The sequence below is a fragment of the Lethenteron reissneri genome, chromosome 33, assembly GCF_015708825.2.
Source record: "Lethenteron reissneri isolate LAM-NWPU_2019-01 chromosome 33, ASM1570882v1, whole genome shotgun sequence".
Classification (NCBI taxonomy): Eukaryota; Metazoa; Chordata; class Hyperoartia; order Petromyzontiformes; family Petromyzontidae; genus Lethenteron; species Lethenteron reissneri.
Window position 1 is genome coordinate 10,184,872 of NC_083811.1, and position 14,178 is coordinate 10,199,049.

General features: G+C 43.0%; 1 protein-coding gene across 13 annotated transcripts in view; it reads left to right on the forward strand.

The window, feature by feature from the left end:
* The window catches only part of LOC133350332 (liprin-alpha-1-like), a 351,308-nt gene that overhangs the window by 233,823 nt on the left and 103,307 nt on the right, over nt 1-14,178 (forward strand). For 8 of the 13 annotated variants that reach the window (XM_061564572.1, XM_061564571.1, XM_061564574.1 and 5 more), the window contains exons 5-9: nt 518-649; nt 2,734-2,961; nt 3,600-3,746; nt 9,410-9,544; nt 12,178-12,255. In XM_061564572.1, coding sequence (XP_061420556.1) covers nt 518-649; nt 2,734-2,961; nt 3,600-3,746; nt 9,410-9,544; nt 12,178-12,255 — 720 coding nt within the window. The remainder of the gene's footprint in view (nt 1-517; nt 650-2,733; nt 2,962-3,599; nt 3,747-9,409; nt 9,545-12,177; nt 12,256-14,178) is intronic. The other 5 variants (XM_061564582.1, XM_061564575.1, XM_061564584.1 and 2 more) reach the window with 1 other exon arrangement.

Here is a 14,178-nt window from a genome sequence, read left to right on the forward strand (position 1 = left end):
CTACGTGACTTTACCGAAAGAACCAAGAAGATGTTTGCCACTTGTTGCAGAGGCTCGCCATTCAAATCCAGTGGTCACTCTTTTTTAATTATTATTACTACTACTACGGATGTAATAACCACGTATGTATGGTGAACTTTTTTCACACCGTACATGGCCAACCGTGCCAATCAGAGGTGCACAGTTGGCTAATCGTGGTCAACCGTGCTAACCATGATGGACATTAAAGATCCCCTGACGTCATTCGCAAGAGGAGGCCATTGTGTGCCGGTGTCGGTGCACAAATTTGCCACGTTCAAAAATTACACGGCTAATTACTCAGTCGGGGCCATACACAGCAAGCATTGGCCCCGACTGGCAGGCTAATGCCAGTAAATTCTTGCAAATGAGGCCATCCTGGCCTCTTGGGTTCTCACCTGGTTAAACAAACTTGAACGCTCACTCTTAGGGTGCGCGCGGTAGTTTGGCTTGTGTTGTTAACATTGTGCCACTCATTGCTTTGCGTGTGTCCCCACAGCTCATGCTGCTGCGCGAGCAGGCGGCTCACGCCCAGCGCAGGGCCGGGGATGGCTCCGAGGACGCCACGGAGATCGAGACTCCGCCAACGCAGAACTCCGCAGAGCTGCGACCCCTTACCTCGCACGCAAAGGTGGGACGGCCTGGCCGAATGACAAACCTACATTCGGAAACCGCGCTGGAACACAAATTCATTTTACAGGTATCGTTAAATTAATTGCTTGATGCATGGGCATGAAAATATGAAGAACATGGCAGCCAGCTGCTGTCCCCTCCCCCCCCTCCTCCCCCTCCTCCCCACATGCCCCCAACTTTTGAACAGATGGGACAAAGCAATATGCTGCGTCCTTTCAATTAATAGCTCCCTGGCCCCTTGGCTACTTGACATGAGCCCCCATGGCTACTTGCCCCAACAGCTTCCAAATGTGTTCCCGCACGCCTAACATGTCACAGTTTAAAGCGTGTTCCTCGAGTGGTTTTAAATACAAGAGAAACTTAATTCTCGCCGATGACACTTTCATAAGTCTCAAGTGCAAAGTGTGTCAAACGCTGCTTTTAAGATGGGCTGGGGGAAGGGGGGGGAAATATTTTTTTTTGCTTAATGAAAAATCTATTTTTTTTACTTAATGAAAAATCTTTTTTTTTTTACTTAATGAAAAATCTATTTTTTTTTACTTAATGAAAAATCTGTAAGTTTCGTCGCTGTTTTTTCACCAATTTCAAGGTCCATGAAGTGAGAAGAGAAACGCCACTGTTGGTCCGGTATCAGTGCTGATCTGTCCACTCGGGTGCACTTTAAAACTTGGCCATGGTCAATGTGACGAGTGGTTATCCTACAAAACTGGAGGAGGTCTCATTCTGGGTATCGTTCCGTGACGTGCGGATTAATTGCATAATCCAGAAATCGCAGTCATTCCACTTCTGCTGTTGCCACATTGATTTATTTTTCTTGAGCTTTTGATCCCAACTGCCGCTCATTGTAATAACCGCGTGCAATAGACCGCGCGCTTTTAGATGTGCTTCTGCGGCCGTCTGGAACGCTCTTCCTTCCGATATTAGGAATCCACTGGAGCTTGTGTACTTTTAAGTCTAGATTGAAAACTCGTTTCTTTAGAACTGCACTTTGTGTTTAGTTTGTTGTGGGCGAGTAAAGAGAGGGAGGGACTAGGAACAGTTGAGATATTTCTCGTCACTGATGTTAGTCATGACTGCGAATTGACCTCGGGTTGTCGGGTTAATTGCCTGCTGTGCCACCACTCCCTGAGCATCAGATGACATATACAGCATTAAACGGGGAAGTATAGATCCATTGCGCCACTGCTCCTCCCTTTTTCCAGAATGGCAGCACATGACAAAAAAACATTATTTCTACTGCTTGATGAGCTTATAATAACAGGGCAAATAAGGAGAGAACCTGGTTCAATCACGCGTGGCTTTTTGGGATTAAAACCAAAGATCTCAGTCGTGCTGACTCAGATGTTCAACATCCTCTTGATCCCCGATACCTAGACCATCGATTTTAAATGTAAATAGAAACACAACATTGAAAGAAGCACAACACTGTCGCCCTTCATATGCATGAAGGCACTCCTATTTGTAAACATCTATAAAGATCAAATTGAAAGAGCAAAAAGTTGTTTTATTTTGTATCTTATGAACAAGTACGTAGGGTGTATGTCTAATGCTATGCGACACTAATTTGCCGTGACCAAACTAAACCTGAAAGCTACTCCAGTCAAGTGTGTCATTATGTATGTTGAATGTCTTTCGCACCGTTCGTGACCAACCATGTGAATCAGAGGTGTGGGGGAAGGGTAACAAACTAAACTCAAAAATCAGTTCTACAGAATTGAGTTGTCAATCTAGAAGGAAGAGGGTTCCAGACGGCCACAGAAGTGCGTCTGAAAGTGCGTGGTGCAGTGTTCAGTGGCTAGCTTTGTTCAATGGCTAAGCCAAAAGCCCTGTGAGGATGACCAGAGTTCGCGTGAGGGTTTATGCTCCTTGACGAGATCGGCAAGGTATTGTGGTTTATCTTTGGCAAGCACTTTGTGTTTAACGAGTGTGACCTTATAATGTGTTCGTTCAGCAACTGGAAGCCAATGCAGCTCAGCGAGCACTGGACCAATACGGTGGGATCTTGCAGTACCCGTCACGACACGCGGAGTTGCTTTGTCGAGTCTTTTTTTTTACTCACGTGTGCGCCCCTGTGGACTCCAGGCTCGCGTGACCAATGGCACCGCTCTGCGGGACATCGAGGGGCCCGGGCGGCTGCTGGAGCTGCAGGATCTGCTGGACAAGCGGAACGTGGAGGTGGCGCAGATGAAGGAGCGCCTGGGCACGCTGTCGGCGCGCGTCGGAGAGCTGGAGGACGACGTGGACACGGCGAGGAGGGACCTCATCAAGTCCGAGGAGATGAACACCAAGTACCAGCGCGACATCAGGGAGGTCAGCTGATGACAGCTCACGCTCTAGAGGAGTGACATGGCGTACCTTCAGGTCTAGAAGGGCACTTGAGAGCTTGCTATAGCGCAGGGCCCTTCTGTGGAAGTCGTTGCTCGGCTGTAATTTTTTTGTACAATTTTCATCAACGTGGGCAACACTGCCGTGTCATTCAACATTGGCGTCAGTGCCACGTTCGTGTGCATGGACATCAGGACCGTGTAGTCTTTAACGTGCACAGTTCACAAATACGAACTGTTTAAATGTCTTTCTCAGGCTATAACTATGGCTGTAGCTCGTGCTTAACAGGGGTGCCACATCTTCTTGGTTCTTTCGGTAAAGTCACGTAGAAGGGAAGTAATAAAATAATAAAAATAAAACATAATAAAATAATTCTCACGACGTTTCGGCCACAACACAAGCAGCCGTCCTCAGGTGAAGAAGTCGTGAGAATTATTTTATTATGTTTTATTTTTTATTATTTATCACTTCCCTTCTACGTGACTTTACCGAAAGAACCAAGAAGATGAATCCCTGCAGTCACGAAAGCTTTAAATCGAAAAAGGGGTGCCACAATTCTCAAGTTGAAGTCCAGCCCCGGGGGTCACCATTGAACACTCAATGCTGCTCTGTGACCTGCGCAGGCAATGGCCCAGAAGGAGGACATGGAGGAGCGAATCACCACGCTTGAGAAGCGTTACCTGGGGGCCCAGAGAGAGGCCACGTCGCTACACGACCTCAACGACAAGCTGGAGAATGAGCTGGCCAACACAGAGGACCTACTCAAGCAGGTGAGTCATTCAAGCCCCCCACCCCCTCCCCTCTAGGCATTGGGCAGTGTCTGTACGTGACCGGTACGTCTGTGTTTTTTCGTTGTCCTTTCCCCCGCACCCTCCAATTACCACGGTTGGCTACGTATGGTGCGAAAGAAGTTCAACATTTCCAGCATCTCATTTTAATCATTCACAATGGCTTCCAGTGTTGATGGGTTTTGTTTTTAATTCCTGAACCGCTTGTGCTGGCGTTTCAGTTTACGTTGATTTTCAGCGACCAAAATTGTTTTGTTAATTCTCTGTCTCTCTCTCGGCACTTAAACACATGAGGTAATTATAGACCCGATTGTTTTACTTTATAACACATCATATCCCATTTTTTTTTACATTCTAACAACGTATACACGTGTAGTGTTACTAATTTTAATTGAACAACAATTCGGATGTACAGCGTCAATGCACGGTGGTTCTCTCCACAGCAGAGGCTCCGTCACATCGTGAACCTGGCAGCCTGATGTCAAGTTATGTGTCGCTTGACATCCATCAGTAAGTGAGCCATACCTGAACTGGTCCTGGGCGCCTCTTTCACCAATTACACTGGTCAACAAAAAAAAGCATTTTTTTTCTGGCCTGGACTTTTGCAGCTGTTTTAGACTAATTTCAGGGTGCTGATTCCAAATCTGATCTCAGATTTGCTCTATCACATCTCATTTTTATGCTATCGGCATACCCCATTTTCGTTGATTTCACCCGAAATTAACTCTGTCACTTATGATTGCAAGTTGTTGTGAGTCAGTGACTGCTTTAGTGTTAAAATATGGTGCTGTATTTTTAGGATAGTGTGTTTATAATATAATTTTATGTAGATATCCACATTTATTTAATATTTTTCTTCTGCAGTTTTTATTGAAAATGCAATATTTGATTTCTCAAAAACCTGATGTGATAGACAAAAACTGATGCCAGATTTGGAATCAGCTCTCCAAAATTACCTTAAAACCGTTGGAATACCTTATGCCAGAAAAAGTGTGTTGACCAGTGTTATTATTATTGTCCTGTGCTTTAATCCCGATGGGGCAAAGTGATAGGAGTCGTTTAAAGACACCCGAATAGCCTTAACAGACTGTAGGGGCAAGTGCTGTTAGCAAGCACCTATGAAGGCCGGTACGGGACACGAGGGGGTAGGTGGCCAAAACCACACCCGGCCACCTTTGTCTCCCTAGTAACATTGTTTACACACCGCACCAGGTACTTATTTGAGGCCAAGTCGACCTAGGGGAGACCAAGAACCGGCGCAGGTAATAGTCACATGAGCGGGAATCTAACTCACTGGGTTCGTAGCGCAGCATGCTAACTGCTACACTCCTGCTCCCCAGAATAGTATGGGCACACCTAGACACTGCCTGAGTCGTAATGGACCCCAGAGCCAATGATGTTCTGCCGGCAAGAGTCAATTAAGTGGAATTGTTTGCTGCTGGCTGACAGTTCACATGTCATGGTGCACCACATACCTGCAGTGAATACTTAGTCGTAATGATCTGTCACAGCAGCCTTGCTCCAAGGCACTGGTGGATCAACGTCCACATGGCTTACGGATGCCCTCACCGCAGGAGACGTGGCGCCTTGCGTTTTATTATCCTTCCCTTGGCTCTGCCTTCCTTTGTGTGTTGGTTTGTTTAGATGTTTGGAATCTGCTGTCTTTGTATGAGACAGAATTGCGGTATCTTCTCTGCTTTGTCGTCTGAGTGGGGGGAAGTGCATATGCGTTAAAGATTGGCTGGAAGAGGAGCAGTTCTCAATTCCTGTTGACTCACTCCTTGGGCTCCTACTGTCCATATTTACATCGCAGCCTCTTGTCTATTGTACCGTGTCCATTGGATGTCAATTGACATCTGTGAATTTGATACGTCAATTGAATTAGAAAAATCTACTTTTTTTCCTGCTGATGTCTTAGCCCTAATAATTCGTGCCGTCCGGTTCACACAGGGCGTTGAAGACCCTCTGGCGTCATTCACAAGAGTAGGCCACTGTCTGCAGGCAGCATGGTCCAAAGTTGCCAAAATGTTAAAACGTGCCCGCAAATAACTCAATTGGTATCATATACATCGCAGTGAGGCTTCTCTTTTGTAAAACAAGCCTCATAAATCAATGTAGTTATAATAAAATAATTGCACTCTTTTTTTTGTTTCGAAGGAAGCAATGGAGATACAAATAAATGAGACAATTTATACCAGATGTGGTCTCAATCTTCGACTGAATGTTCTATTAGTTGAATAGGTTTATTCAAACAGGTTTAGTGTATCTGCTACATCTCTTTGCTCTTCATTTGGCCCAGACACAGGAGCTAAATCAAGAAGAAAATCACAACGTTGTGGCGATCAAATCGATTGTGACCTTTCACGACTTTTCTCAGCAGGACGGAGAGGTTTTGGTTCCTGTTGTGTGACTTTCTCCACTTTACAGACCAGGTCCGCAGCGCGGATGCGTGAGCGCGTGGAGCACGTCAATATAAAACGAGGGAGATGAGGCAGGACAAAGCATTTATACCCCCCCCCCCGCCGCCCAACTCCAATCCCACCCTGCAGAGCAGGCAGGAAATTCTCCCTTTACCGCTGAATGAAGCCCTGCTGACAGGCATGTCCTGACATCGACCGTGCTGCGTGGTGTATTATCCACGTGTTGCTCTAACAGCGTATACAGCAATCCACTTACGTTTGTTGATCCAAAAATATTTGTGTGTGCGTGCGTGCTTTGTGGCTTCTTCAGGTTCATCTTTTAGCCAAATTACACGGTATATGTTGCCTCCATTGTTGCAGCGGCAGGCCCAATTTATAATAGATGCTGTTGTGTTTTTTTATCACAAGGAGAATTGCGATTAATTTGAATTGGTGGTTTTTCACGCTTGCACATTGTGATGAACAGACTCTGAAGTTGTAAATAAATAAATAACTGGCTTGTCAGAAGTGTATTTCATCTGCGATTTTGTTATCTAATATTGTAGCTTCAGAGTTAAATAAATAAATAAAACCAAAGGGACACAAAAGGGAATTTGATGGAAATATTATAAGCCCCATTAAAAGTGCAGCACGGACAAAAATGCGTTTTATTTATCCTGCCCGGCATTTATTTGCGTTTTTGAGGACTGTTCAATTATGTCAGCCCCTACAAGATTGTAATCATGAATTACTCAATGGAAATATGATTTTGGATGAAATATTTACATTGTTGCTTCTAGGCTAGGTCAGAATGTTAAATGTAATGCACCTCGAAATTACTACAATATTAATGTCAGAATTCAAAATAATACAAATAACTCATACCATCACTGAGAATAAAGAAGAATGGAAGTCAAAATGCATAATCTTTTACAGTTTTTACTGAATTATGGTAAATAATTTGCTTTATTTAATTAGTCACAGTTTGTTTAATTTCCACAATTAAAATAATCAAGAACAATTCTTAAAGATGGATTCTGCTCCAGAAATATGATTAACCTCTAATTGTTTACATGTGTTTGATAACTATTTCGCCAAGGAGTTAATCAATATTTAAATGGTAGTAAGGTAAAAATGTATTGTATTTATTAATTATAAAGATGTTAAATTATAACTCGTATGCAACATGTACATCGGCAATGTCGCTCAACTTTTTAGAATCAATTCAGAAATGACTGTGAAAATGTTTTCTTTGTCATATGTAGCCTTTGTGCCGTAATATCTTGTGATTTTTGAGATAATAAAGAGTTTAATAGAGGATGATTGTGATTCAAAATATCCATTTCTAGCAATAAAAAACTCAAGTTATATATTTTTTAGATGCATGGCTATTGAGACGTGGAAATTTATTCAATGCAGAGTTGTGTTTTATATATTTCATGTTTTATTATTTTTTTATTTGACACATTTACAAGATCATTTACCTTTATCAGCACGAGGCAGGCTAGCAGGTTTAGCTGGTTATTAACGTGCATTGCAAAAATGCGCTTCAGTTTTTGTTTCTCTTCTCGTGCGTCTTCATCACGTGCGCACGCCTGCGGCAAGAAGCAGGCTTGCCCCCCACGAGCTGTAAGGAAAAGTCGAGAGCAAACGAGTTCACGCTAAATCACTCTCGCGGGCTTATACCGAGCCACCGTGCTGATCGCAGAGCCCTGCCCACGACCTGTTGATGTTGACTGTTAGGATGCTTCTCTTAAAGCTTTCGTGACTGCAGGGATTCATCTTCTTGGTTCTTTCGGTAAAGTCACGTAGAAGGGAAGTAATAAAATAATAAAAATATAAAACATAATAAAATAATTCTCACGACGTTTCGGCCACAACGCAAGCAGCCGTCCTCAGGTGAAGAAACAGGTCTGTCGGGAAGACAAACTCTGTTTCTTCACCTGAGGACGGCTGCTTGCGTTGTGGCCGAAACGTCGTGAGAATTATTTTATTATGTTTTATTTTTATATTTTATTACTTCCCTTCTACGTGACTTTACCGAAAGAACCAAGAAGATGTTAGGATGTTGTCACGGCCCATGACGGGTTCTCCTGTGTTCCCGCATCGCCTCTCCGTGTCGGACTGCACGTACAGGCGCCAGGTTCGAGTACGCAGGACACGCTCGCACGAGCGCGTACGGGCGCAAGGATGTGGCGATACCACGATGTGCATTGCACGATACAATCTGTCGTCTGCTTTGATTGTTATGTCGTGATTATCGTTGCTCATTTAATAAATATTAATTTTAAAAAAATCTTAGCAAAATGTCTTCCGAATTATAAACTCAATCGTATCATCAAATGTTTTGCTATTATCTATAAAATGAACGCCTTCTAATATTTTTGCAGAGTAGGTCATGGCATGGAGATCATATGACGTCATTCTTTTCATAGTTCATTTAGTTATTTAAAGTATGATTCGTGTAACTGATAGCATGTGCATTTTATAGCGCTCATAGATATTAATAATCGGAACCTCTTATGGCATGCTTAAGTTGGGTGAAATGAAGTGGAATAACTTTTAAGTACACTTCATGGTTACAAGATAGTGCAGCAAAGTACAGCATCAATAAATAATACATGTGAAATACAAATACCCAGTTATGGGAAACTTATACCGCATTAAACATGTCACGAAACAGCAGGGGGTTGGGTAGGTCTTGTAAAATATTCCACGAGAAATTAATCTGTGATGATGTCAGCCTAAACATCGTGAATGATATTGTGAAATCCCAAGCGTGCACGCACGTGCATCGGCTCTTTTCTCTCCATCTCTTTCTCGGTCTCCCTCCTATTCCCCCATTGCCTGCGGTGTATATCCGTGCTCTGAGACGCTCGTTACGTTGAGGCTGCATTCTAAATGTGTGTGTATACGCCTCTGTGCGTTTCCCCCTTTATGTGGGGAGCGGTAGTGCAGCGGTTAGGGTGCTGGGCTGCGAACCCAGCGACCCGAGTCCGATTCCTGGTTACGGCCAACACCAGTGACGATTATCTGAACCAGTCCTGGGCCTCCCCAAGGTCGACTCCGCCTCAAATGAATACCCGGTGCGGTGTGTAAGCATCGCCACTGTGGAGACAAAGGCGGCCAGGCATGGTGTTGGCCACCCACCCCCTTTCGCGTGTCGGCCTTCATAGGTGCTCGCAAACAGCACTAAAGCAACACGGGGGGGGGGATCTTTGTCTCCCACCTGTATGTGCGTCGCAGAGTGAGGACAAGACGCGGCAGCTGCAGGAGAGGCTGGAGCTCGCCGAGCAGAAGCTTCAGCAGACGATGCGCAAGGCCGAGACGCTGCCCGAGGTGGAGGCCGAGCTCGCACAGCGTGTGGCCGCGCTCACCAAGGTACGGCCGCTGCCTGGGGGGGGGTGGGGGGCTCTCACCGACATTTGTTCCGGACCGTGCATGCCTGACGGCCACCGCCGAGTCATCGTTGCGGATTACTCTTCCGGCATCACCAGTAAGATGCATGTAAACACGAGCAAAGAGAAACGGAGTGTTTTTTTCCAGCTGCCCCCCTCTCCACCCTCCGTCCAAAATGTACATTTTGCAAGTACGTATTTTTTGGTGCTGCGTAGGTGTCCACGTTTGTGCTGCACAGCGGCTCCGGTGTGTTCTCGGGTTCGTGCCATGCGTTGTGTGACACGATGTCCGACGTTTCACTCGGCTGTCTTGGGAGCTTCATTGGCAGTGAAAATGCGGGGGCTGGAAGAAAATCGTCGGACGTGCTGTGTGCAAAGTGTGGTACAAACCAAAAATACATCCGAGAACATTTTAGCGTTGCTCGTCTTTTGATTTCTCACGCTCACAGTTAGGCTGTTTTTAAAGAGTATGATACTCTATAATGTGTGCACGACGTGTTGGTATGTTTCGAGTTCACTTGAATAATATCGCTTCATCTATGAATCCACACTTGTATGCTATAAGAATTAGTTGCGTAGATACAGCAGCCAACAAAATGGAATATCTGTGTTTGGCACGCACTGTTCCTAAACATATAATGCATGCGGGAGTTGTGGAGTAAATGTTCTGTGTAGACAGTTCATTTGATCAAATCGCTTGTGGTCACTCATGCCATGCCCAAAATAAGCATGCTCCATGTCACAGAACTATAGTCCTATTTTTTCATCTCACGTTTGTTCTCTTGTTTAATGCTTTATTTATCCTTCCTCCATACCATCACTTTAACGCAATACCATTATTGCAGTTCGTCGCTCAGACAACCTCAAAATAATACTAACAGTGCCTCTGCTTCAATTACCACGTATACCTGTATATATCACTCAAAGTAGTTAAAACATCCAAACCCTAATGAGGAACATACATGAATGTATTCTGATGAGTGGAAATGCAATTGTTTTTGAAGCGGTTCATTTTTATATATATATATTTTTTTACACACCGTCGCAGGATGTTGCTGTGTGCTGTGTGCTGTGCATGATGTTAAGTTGCACACTGAGGGTCACATGTCCCCCCATGTGCATTAACACTGTGTCATGAAACTGCATGCAGCATGCACCGTGGGGGATTCAGGCTGGGACGTTTGATGTCTCGGAGTTCTTGTTAATTCTCTTCCAGCCTGCTGCACTTGTTTTTCTTTTTCTGTGCTGTCTCTGTGCTTCTCATGACTTGGTAATAGTGCGTCGTACCTTTGAATATGTTTTTTTGAAACCTTGTTCTTTCAGACGAGAACATAATCCATTCTTTAGATGAGCTCTGCCAATGTAATTCACGGATTATTTCAAACGTATGCGTTTCTTTTTTGTGATAGCGCAAATATTGTAATTACATAACGTACCTTCTGCTCACTTTGGCCTTTAGAGATAAAGCGTGGATGAATCATTTACAGGAACAAAATGTTTTGAAGAATTAAACTGCTTTAATGGTTGTGTAATATATATTTGAAGGTTGTAGAAAATATAAGAGTGTTTGGTTTTAAAGACTTTTAGTGAAATTAGCTGTTTTAAAATATCAAAACCTTTTCGATGTTGGGGAAATTTTGTTCAGGCAATCTTTAATAATACTTGTAAAAAACAAACAAACTTCGTACGGTGTTTTACATTTATGAATTTGAAGCATAACTAATTTCTAGTATAAATTTCAATGCTTGGAGAGATTTTCATCTTACTCGATGAGACATTTTATTTGTCGTATTGTCTTAATTGGACTCTGCTTTGCATGCGAGTAATTTGTGCAGGTAAGTGGGATGAGGCTGTTCAGCATTTTTCACGGTGCTGATTGTGCCTCAATAAGTAAAACAATATATTCCCGTAAAGTTGTAATGATGGCTTGCAGCATTATTTGCAATTAGTATGCAAGCTAAATTTAGGACGTTTTACCACCAGCCGCTTTGTCAGTTTTGTGTTTCAACCTGCAGCTGTGATTATGGTCTCACCTCTTTGAGCTGGCGGTGTTAATTTTTCAGAAGAATATGTTGATTGAAGGATGAGCCTTTAAATGAATAGTGCTGATGTGTAATCAGGGGAGCTCACAAATCATATTTTTTTGGTATTTATGAGTCCTATATTTCCCCAAATATTGAATGAATTACCCTTTCTCTTAAAATGCACAGGTAACCTTCACTGGGAGTTAAGTTACAATAACATAGCATTTCTTTTAATGGCCACAAATTATTTAACAAAAAGTACAAATTGCATATCAAACCCTCATATTAGACATGGTGAAACATCTTGACCCGAACTCCGTGAATGATGCCGTTTGTAAAAACAGTTCCAATTGTGTCACAGTCTCTCGTAAAAAATAACAAAGATATTTATTAAAAATAACTGAAATATGGAACTCGAGATGTCAAAAACGAACGCACTGTTTTGGAACATTTATCCGGTGGAAATCAGTGTCGAAGCATCGGCGTTCAAGAGGTGTGACTGTACTTAAGTATTTCATTTTCATTTTGTTCCCTCTTGAATGTGTTTTCTTTCCTATTGTTTCCTCCCCTTTCCTTCTCCTCGCTCTCTCAGTACGATCCCTCCTCTTCACCCGATGACTCCACTATTCTGGAAGTTAAACTGCAAGACATGAGCATCTTGCTTAGGAAGGTAGAGCGTGCCCAGCCTCCTCTCCTCTTCTGTCTCCCTTCACTCCGTCTCCGCGCTCACCGCCACCACCAACGCCGCCTGGCTTTCAAGCAGGGCCAATAGAAATCTGCGGAAGCACTCGAACTTCCTCTTTTGTGCAACGTATCCGTCGATTGCAAGGTTCTTGGAGACCGCCACCTAAACATAACGACTCGGTAGTCTAATCCCATCTATTGCAGGCTTGTTAACAAAAGAAAAAAGCATTCTTAAGAGATATGTATACGTAAAGGGGTTTTTTTTTTAACGAAAATTTACATTGAATGAAGTTGGAGCAACTGTGCATTTCAATTGGCCTTGCATATTTATTGTAGATGTTAAAATGGGAATGTAGCTTTACCACGGAAAGTATGTTAAGTCTTATTAATACTAAAAATGGTTTTCCATTATTAAGATGTGCCAAAGCTATGGCCTTTTGATCAAGTATTATTTTGGAGATTCTTAGACTTGCATTACTTTTCCTTTGGAGAACTTGACATTTCAGCTCTTGGGATGTACTTCATATTCAGCCATTAGAATTGTACAATATGCCTGGGCTGAAAATGGCGGACATTTATTTACATCTTTCCAACGCGATTCTGTTGTCGATGCGCAGTCACTGTGGATAATATGACGCTTTTAATCTTCATGAAATCACGACTTTTCAAAGTGTACGGCCGTCTTAACTTTCTGCACTTTTGATTCAAAGCATAGTGTTGTATGTCACGCTAGGAAATGAGATCTACATTCACTGTTGATCCACTGTATAGTTAATCGTACACTTCAAGATTAGCGGAGAGAGATCATGGAGATGAGCAAATAAAAGTACCGTGACGAACGATGTGAAAGATATTAGTTTTCAGGAAATTATAGAGGCAGAGGGATGACGCAATAACTGAGATGATAAAGTGAGCAGTGCTTATTGGGTTACCTTGGATGATGGAGGCACAAAGAGAACTTAGGGTTGTATTTGTTTGTCTCGGAGAAGAAGAAAATCAATTTGGATCAATTCATAGGGCTCAATGTGACTTTAACATATAGACGTTTTGACACACAACTAAAAAAAATATTGGCAAGATCTGGTTTGTTGTTTTGTCTTGTAATTTCAATTTTACATCGTTCACCGGATCAATTTTGTATGGACAGATCTCTTTGTTAGTGGTGGAGTGGTATCATTAATTCCTTGATTAACTTGGGCAAATTGCAAAGTAGTTTTGGATAAACGCATGGATATCCATCAGTACGCGTCTTTGCATGTGTGTGTGCTGAATATATTCAGCGCAATTTTAACTTATTTTCATTCGTGCATTTAGAGGCTGCTTACATTCGCATGGAAATATGTGTGGATTTAGTTGGTCCTTGCCAACCATTTGCGAATCCAGATTGAGTCCGCTAATCCAGCTTCTGTATGTAAAGTTATTTTATATGACAGCATTCGCTGAACAATAGCCTGCTTTATTTAACGTAATAGTTGCAATTGTTTGATGGGTGTTTAGTGATCCAAGCAAACCGTTGGCAACAAATTAAAGCGAGCAATGGGGAACTTAAAATTAAAAGTTGTAATTGTTATCGCAGTCACTCAAATTATAATGTGCGAGCAATTGTACAATAAAATAGACAATAATTATCTGAGCGGAAATATAAGTACGATCTTTATTTGTTTGATCTATTAGGTCAGACATTCTAAATCTGTGTTTCACATATTTACCTACATGTTTATTAGTCGGATCCTTTTTAACCTACGCGTGTAGTGTCCTCCATCGCAGACTTCGAATCACTCATCTGCATTTGCGCATTAATCCCCAAGAGCCCGTGCCACTTCGGCATGACTCGCGCCCCCCTTCCATGCATCGCGTGCACACCGCTTTGCCGAGCTCTCCAACCTCAACCGCGCGCTCCGACTAACTA